General features: G+C 37.5%; 1 protein-coding gene and 1 pseudogene across 1 annotated transcript; one reads left to right on the forward strand and one right to left on the reverse strand.

Moving 5' to 3' along the window:
* Positions 1-239: 239 nt before the first annotated feature.
* On the reverse strand, positions 240-24,670 carry PPP1R2 (protein phosphatase 1 regulatory inhibitor subunit 2). The gene is made up of 6 exons (XM_047099039.1): positions 24,290-24,670; positions 11,205-11,312; positions 8,984-9,061; positions 8,246-8,340; positions 3,761-3,928; positions 240-1,802 (listed from the first exon to the last, which is right to left on the reverse strand). The coding sequence occupies exons 1-6, from the start codon at positions 24,409-24,411 to the stop codon at positions 1,756-1,758; spliced, it is 618 nt and encodes a 205-aa protein (XP_046954995.1). The 5' UTR covers positions 24,412-24,670; the 3' UTR covers positions 240-1,755.
* Positions 11,755-12,803, forward strand: LOC124526496 (POU domain, class 5, transcription factor 1-like; annotated as a pseudogene).
* Positions 24,671-27,798: the final 3,128 nt, after the last annotated feature.

Raw genomic sequence — 27,798 nt, forward strand, 5'->3', positions numbered from 1 at the left:
GGCTCAGTCAGTTAAGGATCCAAGTCTTAACTTTGGCTCAGGTCATCTCGCAGCCATGAGATCGATCCTCACGTCGGGCTCCACGCTGAGCATGGAGCCTGCTTAAGATTCTCTTTCTCTGTCTCTATCCCTCTGCCCCTTTCCCCTGCTTATGCTCTCTCTCTCTAAAATTAAAAAAAACAAAAGCCTCTGATTGGATCCCATTTAAAAAAACGCCATTCAAAATAATAAGCACATTCTTCTAACAGCAAAGAATTCTCCCACTTTTTATTTATTCTGACATATTGGTATTTCCATAAACTTGCAAGTGGAAGATAAGCTGTTCAATAAAAGCCATTTCATATATACAATATACAGAAACTATTTTAAAAGTCTGTTCATATAATGAATTCTTTTGGTACTGACAAAAAATTAAGATACAAATAATTGACTAGAAATGAAACTACCACTAAACTAAGATACACAGGAACTGCACTTCAGCTCAGGAAAAAAATCCAGATCTTACTGTGTTAGAAGAATAAAGTACATTTGTCATAGTATACATTATCATATTCCCTTTAAAGCAGGGACTATTTAAAAATTTTAAATTAAAAACTGTTCAGGATTACTTCTGTCTGTACATTCAGCAATTATCATCATATCACTGGTTACACACAATTCTCTCATCATGCAAAAAACCTGTTAGTCGTTTTCTAAGGTCTAATCAAGTCAAACAATAAACTAATTATAGCAATTTAATTAGCAAGCTGTAAATCATAGAGGTGTAGAAATTCCGCAGTTCAACTGTATTTCCTGTCTATAGTACAGTGCTATTCAATTTTCTCCATGTATTAGAGCTAATAGGCATTGATACTCAAAATAAAAATTTCATTGTAGCAGCAAATGATAGAATATGTGAGAGAAGGAGGAGTTCCTAATTTCATGCCAGTCTTTATGACCTTTTAAGGTAAAGGACTGTGTATGTGTATGTGGAAAGGAGTAAGAAACAAAAGCAGGAGGTCAAAATAGGCATATAAAGGGAATGTTGAGACCGTATTAGAATTACATTTATTTAAAAAACTGATCTGAAAGTCTGCCCATCAAGTGTACAAAAAACAGAGCAGATGTTAGTGCAAGTTTAACCTGATAATTTATTTGTGAAAAAAGCTAGTTTTGATGAGAAAAAATTCAATCCTGTCCTTGTAAACATAAAGAAACTCAAGGGTAATTTTAAAGATAGTAGGCCAGAAAATGCAACAATTACTCTTATAATCCTTTTCAATTAAACAGACAAATCAAGTTGAAGACACATGTTAAAATACTTCTTAGACTCAGTATTTTATCAGCCTATATAATTGGTTGGTTGCTCCAACTGGATTTGAGTTAAAAACAAAACAAAAAAAAAAAAAAACAAAAAAAACTTTTTATAAGAGCTATCACATCTAGAAGTGAATAAATTAGAACCCCCCCAAGAGATATTATTTAACTTCTAAAGCATAAAAAGCTATATAATATCTTATACAAATTAACCAGTGTTCTTATAAAACCTCAGTTTTGGACTGATGACATTATGCTGTATTTGTGGTGAAGTACTAGGCACAAGAATATATGTATCAAGTAGGCATTTCAGTCTAATTAGTCTCTATTTAATTCTTGGCAATATATAATAATTGGTATGCATTTTGGTACTTAAGTCATGAATTGTTGAGAACAAGAAGCAGTGTATTATAGTAACAGGGTTTATATCTGACAATTACAGTGTTGAACAAGTCTTTTCTATGAACTCTGTGATTTGTTTTGCAGTTGGTCACTTGTAGTAGATCCTGCAAAGAAAAAAGAAAAAAAGTCAATATAATTTGTTGTGTACTGCCAACCTTAACTACCTGAGCTAAAGTTCCCTTCCACTGTTATGGATGATAAACAAATTAAAAACCTAAAAAACAAGTTATATTTGATGTAGCCTAATCAGTCTGACATAAAATCATGTGTATTATTTCCTAAATATTCTAAAAAATTTTTTTAATGTTCATTTATTTTTGACAGAGAAAGAGACAGAGCATGAGTGGGGGAGGGGCAGAGAGAGAGGGAGACACAGAAGAGGAAGCAGGCTCCAGGCTCTGAGCTGTCAGCACAGAGCCTGATGCAGGGCTCAAACTTACAGACTATGCGATCATGACCTAAGCCGAAGTCAGACGCTCAACTGACTGAACCACCCAGGCTCCCCAAGACCTGGAGATTTTAAAAGCCAATTAAGATTTTTTTTTTTTGAAGTCTCAAAAAGAGTAGAGGACAAATAAGGAATTTACTTCCCTATGCCTTATTACAGTCTTTTCTATCCTTGTGGACTTTATAATGCTAAGTAAGATAAATTCCTGTGTAAGGAGTACTTCATCCCTACTGAAGAAAAATCAGGCACTGAGCTAACACAAATTTTAATCATCTATTGTATTTAAATGAAAAAAAAATGTGTTTGTTTACATTACTAAAGGTGTGAAATCTAAGTCTTAAAAGCAATGACAGACAAAAGGCCAGAGTTATTTGTCAAAAGCCATGACTTAAAAAAAAAATCCTGTTAATATTTGCACAGTGGTACTGGTGCAAATCTCCAGCAAATGAGGGGTATTCCTAGTGCTTTGCCATTGTCACTAAGAATTGATATTGAAAGTCTGAGCAGAAATTGATGAAAAGTTATAACCAAAAAAATGTTCACTTTGAATACATAAAAAAATACATCACTGAGATATATAGGTAAATGGGAAACAAAGAGTGATTAGGGTATGTCCCTATTAAAAATGGATAATAAATTTTAAAAGAGGAAGAGAGAGACATGTAACAGTAATTACTTAAAATGTAGTTTGTTCAGTTACATATAATTATAACTAAAAAAAAAAACTATGGTGAATAAAATGGAAATGAAACGCTATATGAAACAAAATGAAAGGCTAAAGCATAATATAGAATAACAAAAACATTACAATTAGGACATGAAATGAGACACAATCATCAGGTCCTACACCACAGACTCCTATTTCATATATGCTCACCAAAACACTAATAATTATTTACTTTCCGGAGATTTAACTATGAGGCACAACAAATAAAGTAACTTACATCTCCAGTTTTCAAGTACAAAGCATCAGTTTTCAAGTACAAAGAGAAGGTAAATGGGCACAAAATCTGCATTAGCGGTATAGAAGATTCACCTACATTAAATACCAGAATAACAGTTTATTAAAAATAAATAAAATCTATTCACTATGATGGATCAAGAGCTGGTAGGTTGCAAGGGCTAACTGTCCGAGACTTAAAAACAAATAGAAAAATCAGCCAGATATTTTATCAATCCAACAGTCAAAAGAATCAACACTGGAAAGATGTGACATACTTTGTACTTGAAAGGATGTTAAATAAGTCTTCCATATTAAAAACAGGTTTCTTTTAAAAAGTTTAAACCTTAGATTGGTATGACAGATAAAATACAATCTGAAACATCAAAAAGAAAACACAGCTTAATGTAAAGATAAACATCACTGCTTAAACCAAGTAAACAAACAAAAAAACCCCAGCCATATACTTAATGCGTGGTCTTAAATCAACCCTGGGCACAAAAACTTTATTTTGAAATTAGCCATAGGGCTTGAAATTTTAGAAAGTTTGGCATAAGTGAATTTCAAAAAATTTTTCTGAGGTTCTTCAAACTTATGTGTAAAGCAAAACAAAGTATATTATTTAGGCACAAAGAATCATGAGAGTATCAGTGATGATTTCAGAAACATCTAACCTTGATTTGATTGTTCCACGTTCATGCATTCTTCAGCTGCTGTCTCTGACATTTCTTCATCTTCCTCATCATCATGCAGGTCTTTTGAAATTAATTGTCTAGCTAATTTAATATTCAGTCCTTCATTGTAGTGAAGCTTTCTTTTCATTTCAAATTGTCGCTTTTTTTCTACAAGATACAAAAAGTAGGCTTAGGAAGTCTTTAGCTCAAGGACTAGGAAACTACAGCCTGCATCTGTCTGGTCAATAAACTATTACTGGAACACAATCATGCTAGTTTGTCTTTGTAATGCTTAAGGCTGCTTTTGAACTCAATGGCAGAATGGCAGGGTTGAGTAGGTACAATAGCAACTATATAGCCCACAAAACTTAAACTATTTACTACCTGGCCCGATCTCTTTTAGATGGTTCAAGTACATCTTAAAGGTAGAATAGGAATAAAAGCCCTTAATAGTTACATTTGTGAAGAAAACTTAAAGATGCAAGAAAAATCTCAAGAGTAGAATGAGAAAAAAAGCAAGGTATATAATACCATACATATGTCAGGTACAAAGCCTGCACGCATTTGTATGCATACACACAGAAAATATAACTCAACAAATAACAGTGGTTATAATTCTGGGTCAAAGAACTATGGGGTAATTTTAGTCTTCCATTTTTATAATTACAAATTCCTTTTAAAATTCCTATTATCCACTAAGAAACTGCCGTGACTTAAGACACTGCTAGCTAAACACATAACCTCATTCCCAGAGTAATTTTAAGAAAAGGCTATTATAAGGCACAGTGAAGTGACCCTAGACTATTCTTTCATTTATGGTCTTCAGCACAGATATACAAAGTTAGCGGCAAATAAATATAACTGATATTTTGTAAATAGCATTTAAACATTAACTGTTTACGAAGAAATAGTTCTGAGATTTTAAAACTTCTTAGACCAGTAAATAAAAAAAAAAGGGGGGGGGGTGACATAAAATTGCCAACTGTTTATTCTGTCAAACAAGAGCATTAAAATTCATTTGCAATAGTTTTATTACAGTATTCATTAAACCATTTCAATGCCAAAAAAGCATAGAGAAAGCTCAGAATAAGACTACTCAAAGTACTTTCTCAATCTCCTCTAATTCCCTCTAAGTTTTCACCATCATTTGCACTTACAGATGCCTTACACTTATTTATGTTTCAAAAGTAGGCATTTATAGTTCTTGTTAGTATTGATCAATCACTTTTCAGCCTCTATTTGGGTTGGAAGAAGGCAAGTTCTGAGACTAACAGCCATCTCAGTATTCCATAAACATTTGTTTCAAACTACCAAGATCTTGCCAGGCATCTTTCTTCTTCTCTATTTAAAAATTACTTTTGTGATTTGATTTATTGTTTGAGAATATGATACGGTAGAAGGAAGCAAAATTTAAAAAAGAGGCCAATAAAAAGACCAAATCCTCATGACTAAATTTTTAGTGATGCCTTTCAAGTATTCAGATGATGCAAAAACCAATGATAAAAAAACATACAAAAAATGGTTTTACAAACTTCCTCACTCAAATTCCCATTAACTTTAGAGCATTTTCTAAAAATGTTTTTTCTGAAAATAACTCATATATTTTTATATATGCTGTTTTTTCACTTACTCTATAGTTAGGATTACCATATGTCCCTGTTTGTCCAGGCAAGTTTAGTTTATGTGCACCATCTGATGAAATATAGTATGACCCTTTCTTTCATTCTAAAATGATCCCGAGTTTAGACAATAAGGTATAAGATATAGTAAAATTCCGCCACGTACATAACAGATTTATGTAAGTTTTAAATGGTTGTAAAGTACTGAGTTACCATTTAATCCTCTATTCTTGGGTGAAAGACTTCTGATTCCCCACCTTTGTATTTTCAGTTTTTATAGTGTAATACACATACATTTTTGTGTTTCGGTTCTATTATTTTCTCAATATGAACTAGTGTTTTTTGCAAATCATGCATCAGGACTCTTTAGTGAGTCACAACCAGCATTTTTAGAAAATGAAAACAGAATAAACTGGATTGCACTACATATAGTAAAGGTGAGTACTGTTTTGTGAAATTTTTCTTTTTGTAATTTATGCATGCATGTATACTGAGTAGGACTTTGTAAAAAATGTTTACAAAACATTGGAACAGACTCTGGAAAACTGAATTGCTAGATCAAAGGGTGTCATTTTCTTCTAAAGCTTGGGGCTCATATATTGCTATACTGCCCTCCAGAAAAGCCAAACCATTTTTCATGCCCACCAACAGTGTATCAGTAACTTATTTCTCCACATTCACAGCCAAAGAAAAATTGTCATTCATTCTAATCTTTGTTGATCTGAAAGGAAAGAAAGGTACTAAGATGCTGTTTTAATTTGTAGTTTCTTCTTCCAAGGAGTTGATGTTACCGTGTTTCTTGTGAACACTATTGATAGTCTAAGAAAATTATTTAAATTCTAAGAGATGTTGAATTTGGTTTTGCTTGTTACAGATATATCCTAATTTTACAATATTTAAAATGTATGACATAAATTTAAAATATGCAATCCATTCATTTCATAGAAAAATGCTAATACTACTGGTCTCAATCTTCTTTGAATATTTATGCCCATTTTATCTGCAATCCTTGTATGGTAGAGAAACACACTGCAAAGAGTACAAGGACATTAAGATTTCAGCCCTGGCTCTAACAATAATCAACTCTCCATGTGAACTTCACAAGTGAGTCTCTTTTGTACACTTTTTTTAAACTATTCTATAAAATAATATAATGCGGAACATACCAATTATTTAAATTATTAAAAGTTATTATTCACTGAACACTTACAATATCAATCAGTGTTAAGTGCTTTAAATCCTTTATCTTATTTAATGCTCGCATTACCTCTAAATATTTTTATAGATCCCAATTTGAAATGAAGAAACTGAAGTTCAGAGAAATTACAAATTAGACAAGAGATACCTGGAGTACAAATTTAGATTTGTCTGACTCCATAGCCTGTATCTTAATTGTTATACTATCAGTTACAAGATAATTTTTTCTAAGAATTTCTACCAATAAACAAAGATTTTCAAATATGTAATTTGTTTAAAAGCAATAAACACCTACATGAGTCAGTAACTCTACCAGTAGGAACTGAACTTTTGAAATTGTAATCAAATTGCTCCCCCTGCTGGCTAATCCATGAAACTACAATTTGAGGAAAAATCCCTTAATGAAAACTGACAGTATAGATTAATAATAAATTCCTTTTCTCAACAGATTATGTTTTCAAGAGAATAATGAGGAATATAGGTCTAGAAACAACTTCTATTTGAAACTGTTTTCAAGGGTCTTTTGGAGTATATTTTTGTAAAGTAATTAGGAAGTCACTGAGGGTAGAAGACCTATAATACAACTGGAGATTAGGCTATCTGTATATGGCTCCTTTGTATAACAATTAGGCTCAGACCCTCATAGTTTGTTGAATATGCTATATTCCGAAGATGACAGACAGGAATAACAAATTATATCTTAGGAGCTACACATGACAAAGATCTTGAGGATTAAGTAGCAAAATATTCAAAATCTTAGCCGTACAATTTCAGAACTCTTTTACAGTACAGGTAACATCTGTGGCTTCAAGTACTCTACTACTCTCTTTTTCTTTTTGTGAGGGTACGTGTGTTTTACTTGCATCATTTTCCCTATATAGGTAGGCTTGGCTTTTCCTTTTAAAAATAGTTAAAAACAAACTATATAAACAATCTTAATTCTTGAAAAAACTATACATTGACATGGTCAAAAAGTTTAAAAAGTTACAAAGTGAAATATCTTGTCTTCTTACCTCCACAGATAACCAGTGTTATTTGTAAAAACAGAAACCGTGAGTAGGTAGCAATGCCTTAACTGTCTATCTACTATGTGGGCTACAAGAGCCGCTTCCAACCCTGTTGAGAGAGCTCTTTATCTCCTTGTCTATGATATTACTGTTCTTTTTGTTCAATGGGACCTAATAAAGATCTTCACTCTACATCTAATCATCTTGGTTCATTTGGTAAGTTTCACTGCTGTCTTAAAAAAAGAAAAAGCACAAGCAATTGTGAAATTAGCTCTCACTGCTATACATTTTAAGGTCACCCAAATATTCAAAGACTCTAAAGCATTAATTTACTAAATACTTACTGAGCATCTACTCTATACCAAATAGTAAAAAAAAGGTACAAAGAAAATAACACTTACAAAAAGTTGGTAATATTTTCCCAAATTCTTGCAATTTGGGGGGGGGGGGGAGGAGAGTTGTTATCCAATAAACCCACACAAGCAGAATCTGAATTATAAAAATGTTGCTCCCTAATCCCTCCACCATCCACTTCCTCAAAAGGAAAACCACTTGACAACCTTCAAATAATGGATTATTAAATAAATTTATTATTAAATAATGAATTCATTTTAGCAAAAATTATTAGCACACTGCTAAAAGCAGTAAAGGAAATCAACTACCTTGTTCTTCAGGTGAGAGGTCACTATCCTCATCTTCACTGCTTTCTTGTTCATGAACCCGATACTTTGGCTCTGAGCCTTCAGCAGCAGCTAATCTACACAACAATCATTTACAAAGACATCAACACTGTGATATTCTTTTACTGAGTGTCTCATTCAACTTCTCAGTCTCATAAAAACATTTAAAGATCATTAATATGCTAGCTATAACCTGATGAGGAAAATAAAATAAAGTGGGAATGAGTACAGAAACCAGTAAGCAACAAGAACAGTGGAGGGTGACAGAAATCAATGAACAGCAAAGGAATAGAGCTTTTTCTTTATGAACCCACTTATTTTTGCCTTTCTTACTTCAATCCTTTTTAAAGTTTATTTATTTTTAAGAAATCTCTAGATGCAGACCCAATATGGGGCTCAAAATCATGACCCCAAGATCAAGAGTCCCATGCTTTTGACTGAGCCAACCAGATACTCCATCTTACTTAGATCTTTAAAACACAGGATATTAAAAAAAAAAAAAAAAGCATAGGGTATTGACAAAAGGAACCTGTGTACCAGCCTCTAGTACTCTAATCTTTCTGCTACCTGCATACTTTGATTTTAATCTAGAAACAAATTGCTATGAAAAATCCAGATAAATTTAGCACATGATTTTTCACACTTGTACAAGTGGAATGCATTTAACTCTGCACAATTAAACACAAGTAAAAATGCTTCATAGTAGTCTTCAGTACTTACTTCTTAGCTAAGATATCTGGGGTCAAGGCTTCAGTGGTTTCTGAATCACTCAATGCATCTTCATCATCACCTACCATACTAGAATGACAGCACATTATAATTAATACCTGAACTATAATTTTTCAAGCAGAAAAGCAAGGTAGAGAACGGTAATTCTATTGATTTAGTTGTATCAACATATTTGTAGCTCTGTTGTCATCTTCAAGCCTTAATTTTGTTTCTATTTCATGCAGATATTTAAAAATTCAGCACTAATCAAGAAAATCCTCAAAATGATCTACTGTAGCCATGAAAATAAATATTAACAACTCGAATCATTTGTAAAAAATAAAAATACTCCAATTATTCCATCCAGCGGGAGGAAACAAGTATGTAGGAAAACAATAACAAAACCACTGTCTGGTTTCAGAATATGTATTTGTACATCAACCTGAAGACAGAAACAAATGATCTATATAGACATAAGGTTAGGTAAAATACCATAATTAGATCCTAAAAGACCTAATTCAGAAAGTTAAAAAGCTATTTATATTTAGCTTTCCGAATCTAACTCTAATAAAACATTTTCTCCCCACTTAATTACAAACATGGGCATCTTTAATTCTCAAGTTGCTGAAAAAAAGCAGAAGTCACCTATATTTTTAAAAAATGCTGATTTATACCTTTTCTGGTTGAGAAGACAAGTTAAATAAGTGCTATAGTTTAGATAATGCTCTTTTTTCCATGGGAAGTTGAAATAAACTCATTTATGTTATTGGATATAATTAAACGGAGGAGGATAAAATAATCTATCAGTTTGCAAAACTTCTACAGACAACTCTAGGTTATGCTATAAAATTTACAGACGAATCATATGTGTTTGTGTGTGTATATATACACATACGTACATATATATAGAAGCATAACTTCTGTACACTGTGAAATTTTTTTAAGTTTAGTTATTTGAGAGAGAGAGAGAGAGAGAGAGAGAGAGAGAGAGAACAGGGGAGGGGTAGAAAGAGAGAATCCCAAGCAGGCTACACATGAGCAGCACTGAGCCCAACATGGGGCTCGAATTCATGAGCCGTGAGATCATGACCTGAAATCAAGAGTTGGACACTTAACCAACTGAGCCACCCAGGCACTCCAACAGTGTGAAATTCTTTAGTATAACATGATTAGATCTATTAAAAGCATCTTCTTCTATTAAATAAAACTCTTTTTAAAAAGGGCCATTAAAGAAATTGGTAAAACTGAGCACTAAGTTGGGGCGCCTGGTGGCTCAGCTGGTTAAGCAGCCGACTTCAGCTCAGGTCATGAGTTCAAGCCCCATGTTGGGCTCTGGGCTGACAGCACAGAGCATGGGAGCCTGCTTGGGATTGTTTGTCTCCCTCTCTCTCTGCCCCTCCCCTGCTTGCACTCTGTCTCTGTCTCTCAAAAATAATAAACATTTAAAAAAAAATTTTTTTTTTAAAAAGAGCACTAAGTCGATAAAAGCAAAGCACACGTGTGTGTGTGTGTGTGTGTGTGTAGCCTCAATTACTTAAGGACCAAATAACTTTGACAACTCCCAGAGGAAGGATATAGGTAAGGTAAGGGGGGGGGGGAGCAGTACCTAATAAAATACCATTCAGATTTATTATATTTTAAATATAAACAGTCTAAAAATAATGCCTATGACTGTTTTTTTCAGTCACATACAATTTTAATTCTTTTCGGATAGTTATTTCTAACCAACACAGATAATAAAGGATACCTATCTATTACAATTATTGAAAAGGAAGAAAGCCCTGATTTTTGCTTCTAGTACAATAAAAGCTTTAAGACATGTTTTATATTATATACTTGTAATTAGAAAAACAAGGGCATTAACTTTTCATAAATAATATGTCTATTTCTTCCCTCAAGCTTTATTAGTATTGAGTTTTAGTACCTGTACCTATTTCATTATCTCTTTCTACCTTTGTCACAATCTTCATGTTTATTCCTGTTTTTAGTGTTTTTACTAGGGACCGCTGAGTTACAACAAACATTTACTACTACAATTATGATGTACAAATGGATCCCCCAAATTTTAAAGTTACATATTACTTATACTATTATACAAAAATATTCAGTTAAGTTACTGATTAGTGCTCCAGTAGCAAGTATAAAATCTTTCAGAAACTTAAATCAGCTGTTATCCAGAAGCTCAAATCGAATGCAAAATGGAAGTAAAAAAGGAATGTCTGGGAAACATTACCTATGGTAAGGAGTGCTAGGTTCATCTATTTTCATTAAACCATAGTCTTTGTCTGCTGGATGATATGTCGCCAGGATATTCATTTCATCCCACTTCTGGGATTTTTTACTAAAATTAAAAAGAAAAACAAATTTCCTCAGTGAAGTAAAAGATAAAAAAAAAATGTGCACATCTAAAGTTCACAAACATCCAAATCCCACATTTCAACTTCTATTTGACTGCTAGCTTCTATTTTTACAAATACTTTCTTGGAATAGAAAGTGACTTAGGGTAAAAGCCTAAGTAATTACAATAAATGTCAGTAAATATTTTATAGAATATTTAGTGCCCACATATTAAAAACACTATTTAGAATCTTCACCAGGCATTCAAGACACTATTACGTTATGACATGCTTAGTCTTATCTGACCTATGGAATTAACAACAGCAAAAAACCTGAAATTTACACACTGCATGATATTAGTTGAGGATTTTTCATCTACTAGTAACCATTCAATAAAAAACAACAAGATGTTTCCAGGCCCTGAGCTTGGGGTGCCTCTGTTCCTCATGGTGGGACACCTGGTTTCCGCTTTGGCCTTCTTGCCCCTCCAGGCAGTGGAGGCGATAGGCAATGGAGATGATGGGCAGGGAAGGCCAGAGCCCAGCTGGGTTGACCCTCAGACCTGGCTGAGCTTCCAAGGCCCTCCCAGTGGGTCAGGAATGGGACAGGGGGTTTGGGCCAGGCCCTGAGATGTGGGGGATTCCCCCACGCCCGCATGCTGTGTGAATTCTGAGGGGAGATGGCATACTGTGGACCTCAGGTTGGAGGTCCTGGCAGCCTGGAGACCTCTCAGCTGGAGGGTGAGTGGGGAGCCAGGGTGGAGAGCAACTCTGAGGGGGCCTCCCCCAATCTCTGCGGTGCCCCACCTGGGGCTGTGAAGCTTGAGCAAAACCCTAAGGAGTCCCAGGACATCAAAGCTCTGCAGACCTGGAACAATTTGCCAAGCTCCTGAAGCAGAAGCGGATCACCCTGGGATATGCTCAGGCCAATGTGGGGCTCACCCTGGAGCTTCTCTTTGGGAAGGTGCTCAGCCAAATGACCATCTGCTGTTTTGAGGCTCTGAAGCTCAGTTTCAAGAACATGTGTAAGCTGTGGCCCCTGCAGAAGTGGGTGGAGGAAGGTGACAACAACAAAAATCCACAGGAGCTATGCAAAGCAGAGACCCTTGGGCAAGCCCAAAAGAGAAAGCAAACAAGTGTCAAGAACTGAATGAGAGGCAACCTGGAGGACATGCTCCAAAACCTACCCTGCAACAGATCAGCCACACTGCCCGGCAGCTCAGGCTTGAGAAGGATGTAGTATGAGTGTGGTTCTGCAATCGTTGGCAGAAGGGCAAACAAGCAGTGACTGTTCGCAACAAGAGGATTCTGAGGCTCTGCATCCCCTTTCTCAAGGGCACCAGTATCCTTTCCTCTGGCACCAGGGCTCCATTTTGGTACCCCAGGCAGTGGGGGCCCTCACTTCACTACACTGTACTCTTCAGTCCCTCTCCTTAAGAGTGAAGCCTTTCCTTCCATCTGTCACCACTCAGGTCTCTACCATGCAAAGTGAGGTGCCAGCCCCTCCCAGGAATGGGGGCCAGAGGAAGGGGGAGAGCTAGAGAAACAAAACCTGGGGTTTGTTCAAACCAGGACTTTAGGATTAAGTTCTTCACTAAGAAAGGATTTGGGAACACAAAGGGTGTGGGGGCAGGGAGTTTGGGGGAAACTGGTTGGAGGGAAGGTAAAGTTCAAGGATGCTCTTGTTTTTAATCCCCACATCACTCATAACTTTCTTAAATAAAGAAGCCTGGACACACACAAATAAATAAAAACAAAAAACACCAAAGCTTTCCTTGGCCTAATTTTTTCAAAGATATTCAAAACAATAAAAAGAATTAGAACATAAAACTGTAGAGAATACCTCACTAAATTTAAATACCATTAATAAAGATTTAGGTTGCAAATAAAATTACAGTTCAGTTTTTCTTTAATCTAGAAAAATAAGAGTTTGCTAAGAAATGGTATATTCAGAGCACCTGATATAAATTTACTTAAAATACGAACAAGTGTTTTATAAACATTAGTTAACATCCATTCAACAAAATATTTACACATCTTTTAACGTGCTAAATAATTAGATGACTTAACTATAAATTCTTCTGATCTACTCATTAAAAGAGACATCAAAGACCTCTCTGCCACCCAAAAATATTTTTTTCATACACAGTTTGTGCCTTGGTTATATACTTGAAAATAAAACTACTGTAAAAAATCAATGTAGATTTTACACAGATTCAAATCTTTTCTGCATTTGTCCACACTGGTGAGGTTTTTGTAGTGAGATATTGGTGAGGTATTTTTAATTTTCCTAAATCCACCAACATCCAGATTGAAATGCTCTTGAAAAATTACATTATTTATTTATTTATTTATTTTTTAATTTTTTTTTTCAACATTTATTTATTTTTGGGACAGAGAGAGACAGAGCATGAACGGGCAAGGGGCAGAGAGAGAGGGAGACACAGAATCGGAAACAGGCTCCAGGCTCTGAGCCATCAGCCCAGAGTCTGACGCGGGGCTCGAACTCACGGACCGCGAGATCGTGACCTGGCTGAAGTCGGACGCTTAACCGACTGCGCCACCCAGGCGCCCCGAAAAATTACATTATTTAAACTTTAACACCATATTCCCTTCATGCCTTGAGTTACCTCAAAATTTTATGTGCCTACTCATGGCAGGTGAGCCTTTTATGTTCTCTTGCTTTCTCCTCCAAAGCACCCCTGCATCCCTATCTCAGACTAAACACTTTTTTCTTCTTCCTATTATGGTAAAATATGTATAACATAAAATTCACCATTTTAAACCATTTTTAAATGTACAGTCGTTCTGTGGCATTAAGTACATTCACACTGCTGTGAAACCACCACCACCACCCAATCTCCAGAACTTTTTCATCTTCCCAAACTGAAACTCTACCCATTGAACCCTAACTCCCCATTCTCCCCTCTCCCAGCCCCAGGTACCCACAATTCCATTTTCTGTCTCTATGAATTTAACTACTCTAGGTACCTCATGTAAGTAGACTCATAAAGTATTTGTTCTTTTGTGACTGGCTTATTTCACTTAATGTCTTCAAGGTTTATCTGTGTTGTGGCATGTATCAAAATTTCCTTCCTTTTTAAGGCTGAATATTCCACGACAGACTAAGTACTTTTGACTACAAGTTCCTTACCCTTTGTTTTATCAAGAGGCAAAGGTTGGCCCAGACATACTCCACAAGTGACTAAGACTACAATTCTCACTTTTCCCCCAAAAGCAGTCAGAAATGACCTAATGTCTCTTCGCCATGAAACAGGTAAAATCTTAAAAGCCTGTTACAAAGTTAAAAATTAAGACATATGGGTCCATCACTGGAAGAACAGAAACAAGATTTCTTCTTTGAAGAGTTGCTTTTTTTCTTTTTAAAATTCAGGATGGGATGCACCTGAATTTTCAACTAATCAAATTTAAATCTCACTAGTATTTAAAAAAAAAAAAAAAAAAAAACTTGATTGAACTAAACTGGAAAAATAGACACTGCTTTATAATATTGATTTCTTTAGAGGTCTAGTTGCTATCTATCGAGTAATACATAACTGGTCTTGGGGCAGAAAAAACAAAACACAGTTTAACTAGGAGACAGATATTTAAGGTTCAAGTCTCAGTTAGTTACTCTTCACTAGTTCTAGGACTATAGGCAAGTCCAACAAACACCCTGCTTTGGGCTATATTTATTCTACATGGAAATTATAATAAAATGGAGTTTTAGTAAGTCTTCCTTACAATACAGGGTTGTTGAGATAATCAACTGAAATACTGTCTGTGAAAACAAAATTATACAAGTACCATGAAAACATAAGGAGTTTTTATGATTTAAAAAAAAAATTTTTTTAATGTTTATTTCTGAGACAGACAGAGCATGAGTGGGGGAGGGGCAGAGAGAGAGGGAGACACAGAATCAGAAGCAGGCTCCAGGCTCTGAGCTGTCAGCACAGAGCCCGGCGCAGGGCTCGAACTCACAAACCGTGAAATCATGACATGAGCCAAAGTCGGTCGCTCAACCAACTGAGCCACCCAGGTGCCCCTTATGATTTTAAAATCTAAAGCTTTGGGTTAAAAATCCTGAAATCATATCTCACTTAGCACTATAGAGAATGGGCTGAAAAGGGCATTCTGAAAAGACGTTTAAAGTTGCTTTTGAACTGGATACCGTCCATCTTGCCCTGTAAGTGTAAGACTCAACATTTAAATGATTTTGAAATATTTAAGATCTGCCACAGAATGAATTTTTCTAAAAAAACAACCTGTTCTGTATTTGACTAAGTCTACTGTTTCAGACATTTTGCTAAACACTTCTTATCTATACGTTTCTGTGAATTTAGAAAGCAAATGACTAGGTCGGCTCATGGTCATAGTCTATATAAGGAAACTCACAGTGAAGAGATACATTTCTAAAGATTTAGGTAACAGACATGATAAAGGAGCTCTGATTAGAAGAGTCACAAAAGAAACAAACATACACAAGCTTTAAGAGAATTAAAGTCTGTGAAGAAAGCAATTCAATTAATAAACAAAAGGGAGACTTATGATACCGTCGCTAATGTTCCCTCCTGAGAAACAAATGTCTCTGAAATGACAGCTGGAGTTAAGCGTGAGTCAGAAACAAAAGCACAGGTAAGTTTCATAAAACCTGTATTAATAGACAGTCCTATTAAGACTTCCTATTAAAGATACTGTGAAAGAAAACTAACACATCCATATATAAAGTTTGAAAGCTGGCAAAACTAAAGTGTGTAAGGATGTATGCTTATATGATTACCATAAAAGTCAGGAGAGTGATTATGTTGGGGGTGGGGGGAGGAAAGAGTGTGACCGGAAAGGGCAGGGGACATTTCTGAAGTAATAGAAAATTTTTTTTTTCTTAAACAGGATGGTGGTTACAGGGGTTTTTATAATATATAATAATTTTATAACATAAATAATTTATAATTTTATAATTTCTTAAACTTTAAAATTACATTTAACACACCTTTCCGTACGTGTATTATGTTACAACAAAATACTTAAATATAAACACATATTAATGACCTTGTTAGGTACTTCCTAACTTCAAAGAAAACAAGTTATTTCCTAAACGATGTTAACAATATTGAATTAAAAATGACAATTTATGGGGCGCCTGGGTGGCGCAGTCGGTTAAGCGTCCGACTTCAGCCAGGTCACGATCTCGCGGTCTGTGAGTTCGAGCCCCGCGTCAGGCTCTGGGCTGATGGCTGGGAACCTGGAGCCTGTTTCCGATTCTGTGTCTCCCTCTCTCTCTGCCCCTCCCCTGTTCATGCTCTGTCTCTCTCTGTCCCAAAAATAAATAAACATTGAAAAAAAAAATTAAAAAAAAAAAAAAAAGACAATTTATCATCATTACTTCTTAGGACAGGGGAATGATAGACCTTTGGAGTTTAAGAGGTTCTTCTAATGGGTGGGAAACCAAACACCCTATACATCTATTTTGTGAGATAATATGAGAAAAAGAACTGTAGGATACAAGCAGAAATAATGTTTCCTTGGAGCACCCGGGTGGCTCAGTCAGTTAAGTGCCTGACTTTGGCTAAGGTCAGGATCTCATGGTCTGTGAGTTCCAGCCTGGCATTCATTGGGCTCTGTGCTGACAGCTCAGAGCCCGGAGCCTGCTTCAGATTCTGTGTCTCCCTCTCTCTCTGCCCCTCCCCCGCTCATGCTCTCTCTGTCAAAAATAAACATTAAAAAGAAATTTTTTTTAAAGAAATGTTTCCTTAAAATTAAGGATAATATTTAATAATCACAATACCAGCACCTGAACCCATTAACAATTTTGATTTCTGCATATTCTTTCACTATAGGAAATAATATGTATTATATAAAAATATATAAGCTATCAGTATATATATAAAAACACATACACAGCCTACATACACATACAAAACAATAAATACAATATATAAAATAAATATACTGATACGGAAGCTATTACTATATATATTTTAGCATAATAAGCCAAGTTGAAAATAGCAAATAGAAAAATTGCATTTTCTAGTCGTTTTCTTTTTTTTTTTTAAGGTTTTATTTTTTAAGTAATCTCTACACCCAACTTGGGGCTTGAACCTTACAAGCAGAGATCAAGAGTCGCATGCTCCACCAACCGACTCAGCCAGGCTTCCCTCTACTCTTTTTTTTTTTTTTAAGTTTTTTTTAATGTTTATTTTTGAGAGAGAGAGAGACAGAGCATGAACGAGGGAGGATCAGAGAGAGAGGGAGACACAGAATCCGAAGCAGGCCCCAGGCTCTGAGCTGTCAGCACAGAGCCCAACGTGGTGCTCGAACTCACGGAGCGCGAGATCATGACCTGAGCCGAAGTCGGACACTTAACCGACTGAGCCACCCAGGCGCCCCTAGTCTTTTTTAACAAATGCACAAGACTCAATAATAAACTGTTCACCTAATGTTAGATATTTATATTAAATCCAAGATTTTCCTATTTAGAATAAAGGAGAAATGACCATATTTGGGCACATTCTATTCAATGATATTTTTAGGATAATTTGCTAGGATAGGTATATCTAAGTTAAAATGTATTAAGGGCTTTATAGTTCTTGATATTGACAATATGGAGTGTCATGTTGTAAAAGTTTTACCTTTTATTTATTTTTTAAATGTTTATTCATTTTTGAGAGAGACAGAGCACGAGTGGAAGAGCAGCAGAGAGAGACGGAGACAGAATCTGAAGCAGGCTCCAGGCTCTGAGCTGTCAGCACAGGGGTCCCATGCAGGGCCTGAACCCGTGAAGTACAAGATCATGCCCTGAGCCAAAGTCAGACGCTTAACCGACTGAGCCACCCAGGTGTACCCATCATAAAGTTTTAATAGAGAGAATATGTAATGTCCCCAATCATCACCAAACTTTGCCAAGATTGGGTATTTGTGCATGTGTTTTCTCCACCTGAGCAGGTATAAATCAGTATTTAAAAGGGTGGCTCAGTCAGTTGAGTGCCCAACTCTTGATTTTGACTCAGGTCATGATCCCAGGGTGGTGGGATTGAGCCCCTCATCAGGCTCCATGCTCAATGGAGCCTGCTTAAGATTTTCTCTCTCTGTCCCTCTCCCTCACACATGTGCACTCTCTCTAAAAATTAAAAAAATAATTTAAAAAAGCTGGTTTCTTTGTTCATTACCTTATAAATATGGGAAAATGCTTGTTATTTTACTTTCCTTTTATTTTTAAAAGTTTATTTATTTGAGAGAGTGTGCAAGTGCAAGTGGGAAGGGGCAGAGACAGAGGGAGAGAGAGAGGGAGAGAGAGAGGGAGAGAATCCCAAGCAGGATCTGTGCTGTCAGCACAACACAGAGCATGATACTGGGCTGGACCTCACAAATCGTGAGATCACGACCTGAGTGGAAATCAAAAGTTGGACATTTAACCGACTGAGTCACGCAGGCACCCCTTACTTTCCTTTTATGTATTATGTTTATATACTTTGCCTTTCCACTGGAAACCTTCTGAGTTTGACTAAGTTCTTTACATATGAGTAACTTCTTCACATCTATATAGATTTACAATGATGAATTATATAAAGCACTCAAATTTAAAGATTTAAACCATGTTGTGTATATATAAACCCAAGAAATATATATATAAGATAATAAACCACATTATGTATCACCACATTATATATAGCCCAAAATTTTTGTTTGCCATTTACTCTCCACTATAAATAGAACTAAAGTTTTATATATTCAAAGCTTTACTCCACTTTCTCAACGTAATACTAAGAACAAAAGAAATTCTTAGAATTAATCAGCTCCAAAGAAGATAACAATATCTTGAAAAATCATCAATCTAAATAAGGGCATAAAACAATAGGCTACAAAGCACACCGGAATTCTTAGGGAGAAGGTAGTGTAGTAGAAGAAACTCTCAGCAGAGGACACTAAATATGGAAATAAGCATCTCTAAAGTTTTGGCAGAAGTAACATTAGTTTGGAGTAACAAAATCCAAAAAGCAGGATTTGAGGTTAATTCCAAACTGTTTGTATGACCTGCGGTTCATTCTCTCTACCTAGAAAAAAAGAGGGACACCACCACTTACACTGCAGATCTGCTAGGAGCACGAAAGCACCTGCTGGTTTCATTTTCCTCCACCCACTTGGGAGATTGGTTTTCCTGCAGCCTAAATCTGGTCCAGAAAGTCACCCCTTCTCACTTTCACTTTGATAGCTCATATGATGCCACCTCAAAACCTACTCGTACTTCTCGTTGCTTGTGACTTGCTCATTTGATAAGTTTTAGCCACGCTTAGAGTGGGAAGCAAGATTTTGCTTCAAGGTGTTACACTTAATTGCACATTTCTTTTTTTTTTTTTTTAAATTTTTTTTTAACGTTTATTTATTTTTGAGACACAGAGAGACAGAGCATGAACAGGGGAGGGGCAGAGAGAGAGGGAGACACAGAATTCGAAACAGGCTCCAGGCTCTGAGCTGTCAGCACAGAGCCCGACGCGGGGCTCGAACTCACGGACCGCGAGATCGTGACCTGGCTGAAGTCGGACGCCCAACCGACTGCGCCACCCAGACGCCCCTTAATTGCACATTTCAAGAAGTGGTTCTTTCTTTAAATAAGAGATTCAACTTACATAAGTTGACAAAGTACAATACTTTGAAGCTTGACACAATTACTGAACAATTAAAGTAAGAGTTAACAATAAAAGCAATCAGTAATCAAGAAGTCACTTTTGGAAAACTCTGCTCAGTGAGGCTTTGACTATAGTCCATATCCCTTTACAGGCAGAAAAAGATGAAGTTGAAGCATGCTTATATGAAATTTTATTAAAGGCAATTAATTCAAGCACAATGTTTTGAAGCAGAATTTGCCTGTATCACCTGAGAGTACCATAGAATTTGAATGGAACATAGTGACTTCAAAGCATACTGTGTAAAACAACCTACTGAGGTGTGGGAAAAATTAGACTTCTATATTTATTTCTACTTGAAGACTAACATTTGAGGGTGAGGTACTGAGTTAAAAACTTTACATTTATTAACTCATTTAACAATTAAACTAGGCATGGATATAACGAATAACTCACTGGAAGTCACAGAGCTAGTAACTAGTAGAATCCAAACCCAGGCAATCTAGCCCCAGATTAATCACTAACCTATAACACCTCTCATAAAATAGGCTTTAGTAACATTTCTAAGTTTTTTCTTAATGTTTATTTATTTTTGAGAGAGAGGGAGGGAGGGAGAAAGCAAGCGAGCGAGCGCGCATGTGCGAGTGGCAGAGAGCAAGGGAGACACAATCCTAAGCAGGCTCCAGGCTCTGAGCTGTCAGCACAGAGCCTAATGCAGGGCTGGAACTCATGGACCATGAGATCATAACCTGAGCTCAAGTCCAATGCTTAACCAACTGAGCCACCCAGACGCCCTGTCTTTAGTAACATTTAACTTCATTATTTTCACCAATTCAAAATGCACACGTTTCTCATTTCAACCTCTCTGAAAACAGTGTATCTTAAAACGGATGGCATCTTATAATTGACAGTATTTTTTTCTTTCTTGGTGGTACATAAAATCATGGTACATCTTAGAATACATGATTTCTTATTTCTGATGAAATGCACATGGCTACTCACCAGATCTGTTGTTATGTTAGACCTTCACAAGTTGTACACTATATTCAAGGTATCCTGATAGAATGGGAATTCCAAAATCATAGGAGATGACAGTGGTGTTCTAATTAGTTGAACAATGTGATAAAATTGAGATTTACCTATAACTGGTTATGTGGATTTACAGATTCTGTCCAGTGGAACTAACCCTCAAAAAATGGTATCTGACAAGTGGTAACTGAAGAAACCATTCATTGACGATAACAGTACCATAACAAGAATAAGAAAATAATAGCACTGAGACATCAAAAAAAGTTTGACAAGAACTGTATAAAAAATATTCCAGGACTATTTGAAATATGGCATTATATGAATCTCACTTTAAGTGTATAATGAGCCTTGAAATATTATCTAATGATAGTAATATATGAGATAAATTATAAACAAACATATTTGAAGCATATTTTTTTCCTACTAAAAAGATACACAACAAAAAGTTTAGAGACCACTGGAATAAGACAACTCAACTTCTGGCCTTAGGGAAAAAAAAATCCCTTGGTAACATGTCTCTGTGTTAAATAAAATGTTAAATAATATCCTCATAACTAATGAAACCAGGGTGAAGCAGTGGTATGTGCAGAAGAAGGAAAACTACGACTTGATAAAGGCACCAATAAAAGGTATGGTTACTTGCAGATTCTGAATTTGCAAATATGCCTACTTGATAAAATTTGTAACTCCAAAATCAATACCTGAAGCGTTTTCTCCATCTCTCACAGACATGCACAGAACAGGGGAAAATTTGAGTTGCTCCATGCACATCCTTCCAGCTGTTAAACAAGGGGATACTTTATCTTCTTGCTTTAGCACTCATGTTGTAAGTAAGTGTCTCTTTTGCAGTTCATTTAGTACCACGTTTTTTGTTTTTTTGTTGAACGTATTGTTTTAAATGGCTCCCAAGTGTAGTGCTAAAGTGCTGTCTAGTGCTCTAGGCACAAGAAGGAACCTTGCAGGAACCTAACTCTGTATTTCCCCTTGGAGCAATGGTTCAGTACTCACTAATTCAGTGTCTATGGTTATTATACAGAACAGAACTACTAAGAATAACAAGAATTGACTTAGATCCCTGGTCATTTTCACAGTAATCTGAGATTCTTTTGCCTTATAAAAGGTAAACTATTACACTACACTTACTAGTTTCTGAATTTTCAGTGTATTGTAACTAAGATAGCTATTTATTTTCAGTCCTCTTTACAGGAAAGGGGGAATACTGGTTGTATTTAAATTAAAATCAAAACATTACAAAGAGTGTTCAACTGTTTTTTGTTTTTTATCATTTCTGTTCAAAGAGGCTCTCATAATAATACTGTTTGCATAAGCTATGACATAAACAATGTGGAGTGTATTACCAATAGAATTTTCTTTGCTACATGACTGTAACCATTAACACTGATCATGAAAAAGCCCATCCCCTTTTACTACTTGGAACCAAACATGAACCTCAATGAATTAGAGCTCTGAAGACTTCAGTGCTAACCCTCTCAACTGGACAAGTCAGTCAAAATCATCTACCCTGGAACCTTGTAAAAGGTCCCTTCTAAGTGAATCTGTCCTGCTAGCAGTCTAGGATAGTGGTTTTCAAGGCAGGAAGACCTGGAAGTAAACCCCAGCCAATAACAGAGAGAGGCTAACCCACTGAGTAAGGCCACAGGAAATTATGGCAGATCAAAGTTGAGAATAAGTAGAAGATAAGGAAGCAGAGAAAGAGAAAAACAGTAAGTTACTTGGTAGCCAAACAAAAAGAAACTCAAATTAAGCTTGCCAGTGAGAACCATACTCTTGTGGTTGAATACTCTGAAACTGCATAAGAGCTTTCTGCAGTTTGTTTTGTTTTGTAAACTATCTTGGTCTTCCTGCTATAGCTATGTGCCCGTGAGATTTTTCTTAATTTAGTAACCTACAACAATTCCCCACCAATTCCCCACCAATTCCCACTTGAAGCAGCTTACCCAAAAGACAGGTTTGAAAATTTCCTGTTAGAAAATGTAAGTCAAGCATCCAAAGGCCATGATTCTATGCTGTCATCCTACTTAGTGTTTTCTTTAAGGTAACACAAATTTCCATAAATCCATGTGGTGGGAAATTTGATAGCAGTAGTTCACTGTATAGACCTAAATTGATATTTGAACAGGTTTGCTCTAGTTGCAATATTTTAAATTTTTACAAACATCCTCATTTTACCTTTATGACTTTACAGATTTCAGTAACTTCTCTCCAGAATGAGGAGTCTTTATACTTTTAGGTATCTTAATAACACCGAAGCCCCCTAGCACTTCTAATCCAGTGGTATGTTTTACACTCTACTGTACTACTTATTTTTTCATTGAGCATGGCACCTTGGATATCTTCCTCTGTGCAAATACATCTATCTCATTCTTTTTAAAAGGCTGGTGTATTGTTTCATTATATAAATGTACCATAATTAATATTTCACCAGTCCTTATTAACAGACCTTAGGTTGTTTCCAATCATTTACTGTAACAAAATGCTATTGGGCAACATCTTTTTACATGTGTATGTGTGAGTATGAAAGACTAAAACATCACTAGATCATTTTAAGTTGCTACTCTCTGAACTGTTCTGAGTTTAGTTATGCCTTCCAAGAGGAACAAAGACTAGAGAGTACTCCTAATTCTTGCTGCAGATACAAAAACAATTAGCAGTAAGTATATTTTCATTAAATATAGACCAAAGACTTGGAAAATTTTTGTTCCCCTTAGTGGAGAGAAAATGACAAACCAGGATCTACCATACCAGACTGAGTGAGGCATGATCTTCACCTAAAAAGGAATGACTGTGGAAGCTCAATTAGAAAAATGGGGAAAAGGGTCTCTTTTATGGAGAGGTCTCCTATTGGCTTGAGACCAGATGTTAAAGGGTTCACATAACAAGAAAAGACTTTTATCATTGAAAAATTTTAGATACCTCAGATACGAAGTTAAGAAATTATAAAAGCTTAACAGGTGAAGCTCTGAAACTTCTATTTGATTCTTTAATGTTCCTAATTTCCCAAAGTTCAAAGATCAGATGTTTGTTTTACAAAATATTACATCTGCGCATATACTTTTTAAAAAGAAAAAAACAAAAAACAGAAATGATAAACGTCATAGCTCCTGTCTTCTTTAAATCACTCTAGCCGGCACCCTGGCCGGAGGACGGAGACCCGAGCGGTGCCGGAGCCGCATCCACAGAGCTGCCCCGGTCGCCGGTCAGCGCTCAGGCTCGGGGTCGGGGCCGGTAACGGCGGCGGGGAGGAAGGCGAGGCCGCCCGAGCGGGGAGGAGCTTCCCAGGCCCACCCGCGGCCGTCGCTCCCGGCTCTCACCTCAGCTCTTCGTCGACACTCCGACCGGGCTGTTCGGCCGAGGCCACCACAGAGGAAGTCGTAGAACTCTTGTTCTTCAGGATCCCCTTGATGGGCCGATGCGAGGCCGTCGAGGCCGCCATTGCCCGCCGCTCCGGCGGTCGGCTCAGCGTCGCTGCTTGGCGCTGGGTCCAGGAAGGAAAGGGCTGGGCGCGTGCACAGACTCGCCAGGCAGCCGCGGAGCCCGCCTGGGGCTAAAGCGGCCGCACCTGCTGTCGCGGAGACGACTACCGGAGTCGTTGTGACGACACAACGACCCCGACGCCAGGGCCGACGCCGCGCGGCTGGCGGCCCTTCGCGCGCCCTTCGCCACCGACAACTAACCGCGGCCCGCGGAGAGAAGCCGGCCTACTGCCCCAGCGCGGGAGCGACGCCGACGCCGAAGCCGAAGCCAAGCGGACCCGCCCTCTCGCGATATCTAGGGAGGGGCGGGGGCGGGGCGAGAACAAAGCCTACCTCCCCTTGTTCTCGCCCCGCCCCCTCCTGGTCTTTTGGTCCTCTCGATCCTACCCGGGCTCGGTCGCAGAGAGTCCAGGAGCTGTTTTAGAGAAGGTTCAGGGGTTTCTGGTTTGCCTCTCGGGAGGAAGAGAGAGAGAGAGGGAGAGCGAGTTACAGCTCTCTCACTCCCACCACTTTATAGGGTCCATATTGTTATTTCTGTTTTATAGATAGGAAAACTGACGCTCAAGGTGACATCATTCCCCAAAGATACTATCTGATTTTCAGAGAAATGATATATGTGTCCCCTCTTTATTTCCATTTAACCGCATAAAATGTTTTAGCTATTATAAATTCATGGAATATTTGCATTAGAATGCTCCTTAGAGACCTGCTTTGAAATCACAGAGTATTGACTTCTATGAAATCATAGAATACCAGCATTGAAATAGTCTAACCTAGTTTTACCATTGGCATAGCTAAAGGACAGAGAAGAGTGACCCAACCACTAATGTCAATTGTAGTGTGCAGTCATAGAACTTGAGACTTCTGACCTCTGGTGTTTCTGGGTCTGGTCTTCCCCCATTTTACCACATTCTCCCTATGTGTTTGTAATCCCATGGAAAAATATTGCAGGGAAATTTTTCTAGAATTGCAGTTTATAATGTATCTCCCTACAAATTTTAGGAAATTCATTTAAGATACCCAGTTGTCCAACACTGCATAAAATTGGCCAGAAATCTTGGGTGCTGTCTAGGTGGTTCTAAGAAGAATCCCAAAGGAGAAACAAACAAAACCCACCCACACACACCCACCCACACACACACACACACACACACACACACACATCCTCCCCAAGTTATTCTATGCCTGAGTGTGAAGGAAAGATCTCAGAGAGGACTTTGATAAAAGGAGACAGCTTGAGACTCTAAGGTGTCAGGATATGCACAGGATATGCGGGTGTCCAGGTTGTGGATGTTGTAAGGAGATGAAGATTCTGTGGAATGAAAGGGCAGAATTTTTTGAAGCTCTGGTAACAATCTCAGAACCGTGTTGTATATAGTCAAGCTAGGGCTAACAGAGGGAGTGGTGTCCACTCCAGCCCTACCCAGCCTCTCACCATGCAGTGTCAGCATCAGGAGTTGTACAGATTGCAAAGGTAGAAGTCTCAGAGATTAACCAGGTTGCTTCCTGTTATGGATTGAATTGTGTCCCCCTAAAAATAAGATATGTTGAAGTACCTCAGAGTGTAAACTTATGTGGAAATAGGGTAATTGCAGATCTAATTAGTTAAATTAATATGAGGTCATACTGGAGTTGGATGGGCTTTTAGTCTAATATGATTGGTATCTCTGTAAGAAGATGACCATATAAAGACAGAGAATGCCATGTGATGGCAGAGGACTGGAGTGATGTATCTATAAGCCAAGGTAAAACAGGGGTTATCCAAAGCTGGGAGAAGCACGGAACAGATTCTCCTTTAGAGTGCTCAGAAGGAACCAGCCCTGCTGACATCTTGGTTTTGGACTTCTAGCTTCAGAACTGTGAAATTCTAAATTTCTGTTGTTTAGAGCTACCCAGTTTGTGGTACTTTGCTATGGTAGCCCTATATACTCCCTTCCCTCCCACTCCTACCCTCAGTTCCCAACTCCTTCGTCACCAGGCTTTCTCCTACCACCCTTTCCTGATCAGACCTCATCATCCTTATGACCCACTAGAGCAGAGCAGTCTAGTTCACCCGGAACTGCCATCTCCAGGAGACCAGCCCATTGGGGATTAATAGATCGTGAGTATGGAAGAGATCTTGTCAATCCCACCAGTAACTATCCAGCCTTCTCTCCAATAACCCCAGTGGCCAGCAGTTTGCCACCCCCAACACAGCTCATTTTATCTTTGGACACTTCTGACTCAGAAAGTGCTTCCTCAGGTTGAGTGGATACCTGGTTCCCAGCCCTACCCAGTGGGTCCACTGGGGTTGGGGGTGGGGTAAGAGACTGTGGATGGGGGGAAGGGCTGCAGTCTATCTTACCCCAGTGGCAGCCATCTCACTCACCTCATATCTCTGGGCCCCAAATCTCACCTTCCTTAATACAGGCTCTGTGCCTTAAGGAGCAACACAGTTCATGTCGCTAGAACTCTGCCCCTCAGAAATGACTTCAGGGTTCCTGAAAACTATTCTGCTTTTATTGTCTGGAATCCAGCATCTAGCTGAGATCTTGGCATGAAACAGGGCTTCAGTTAAAAAAAAATAAAAATTTAAAAAATTTTAAAAAATGGCTGTTGAATGGTGATAACAGAAGGGAAGTGAGCAGGAAGGGCAGAAAGGCAACAGCTTTGCCAGTCAGGGTCCCCTGTGTTCCCCAAGGATTTCCCCAGGCAGGGCCTCCACAGCCATTCTCGGCACCTCCCTCTCCTTGCCCTACCTCTGTTCCAAGCCACAGGTCCCCAGCTGCCCTCTTCCCTCTCCACCTTGGATTGGATCTGACCTCACTTGTTAACAGCCCTGCCCAGCCCCTGGGGCAGAGAGAAGGTTCTCATTAAGGGGGAAGCAGGATGGCCACTTTCCTTCCTGAGTCCTTTCCCATCACACAAAACTTCCATCATATTCTAAGTTATTGGGCAGATTTGCTTTGTTCCTGCTTGGGCCCACAGTCACCTCCCTGAACCTGTGACTGGGCCCTTAATTAAACATTGTCTTGCTTTGAGACCCTCTAATGAAAACGTGTACCACAGTATGACATAATGTGTTTTATTACAGTTAATAAAATAAAATACTTTGGAACAGGAAATAATGACGAGTTCTCTGAAGAACCTTGAAAAAAAATGTTTCCCTCATCAAAATTAAAACTTTGCCTTTTGTATTATTTCTTCCACTCCCAACCCCACTAAAAGTGAATGCAAATGAATAGGACTTTCTTAATATTTTAAAAAAAGAATAAAATGTTAGTTTGCAAGATTGTGAGTACCAGTACAGTTTTTCCTTATAGTTTAGAACAATTGAACCACTTGATTCCTCAGTGTGGCCCAAAGAC

This window comes from Lynx rufus, unplaced genomic scaffold (genome assembly GCF_022079265.1).
Source record: "Lynx rufus isolate CCGP_SWC_20201006 ecotype Redwood Valley unplaced genomic scaffold, mLynRuf1.p SCAF_5, whole genome shotgun sequence".
Lineage (NCBI taxonomy): Eukaryota > Metazoa > Chordata > Mammalia > Carnivora > Felidae > Lynx > Lynx rufus.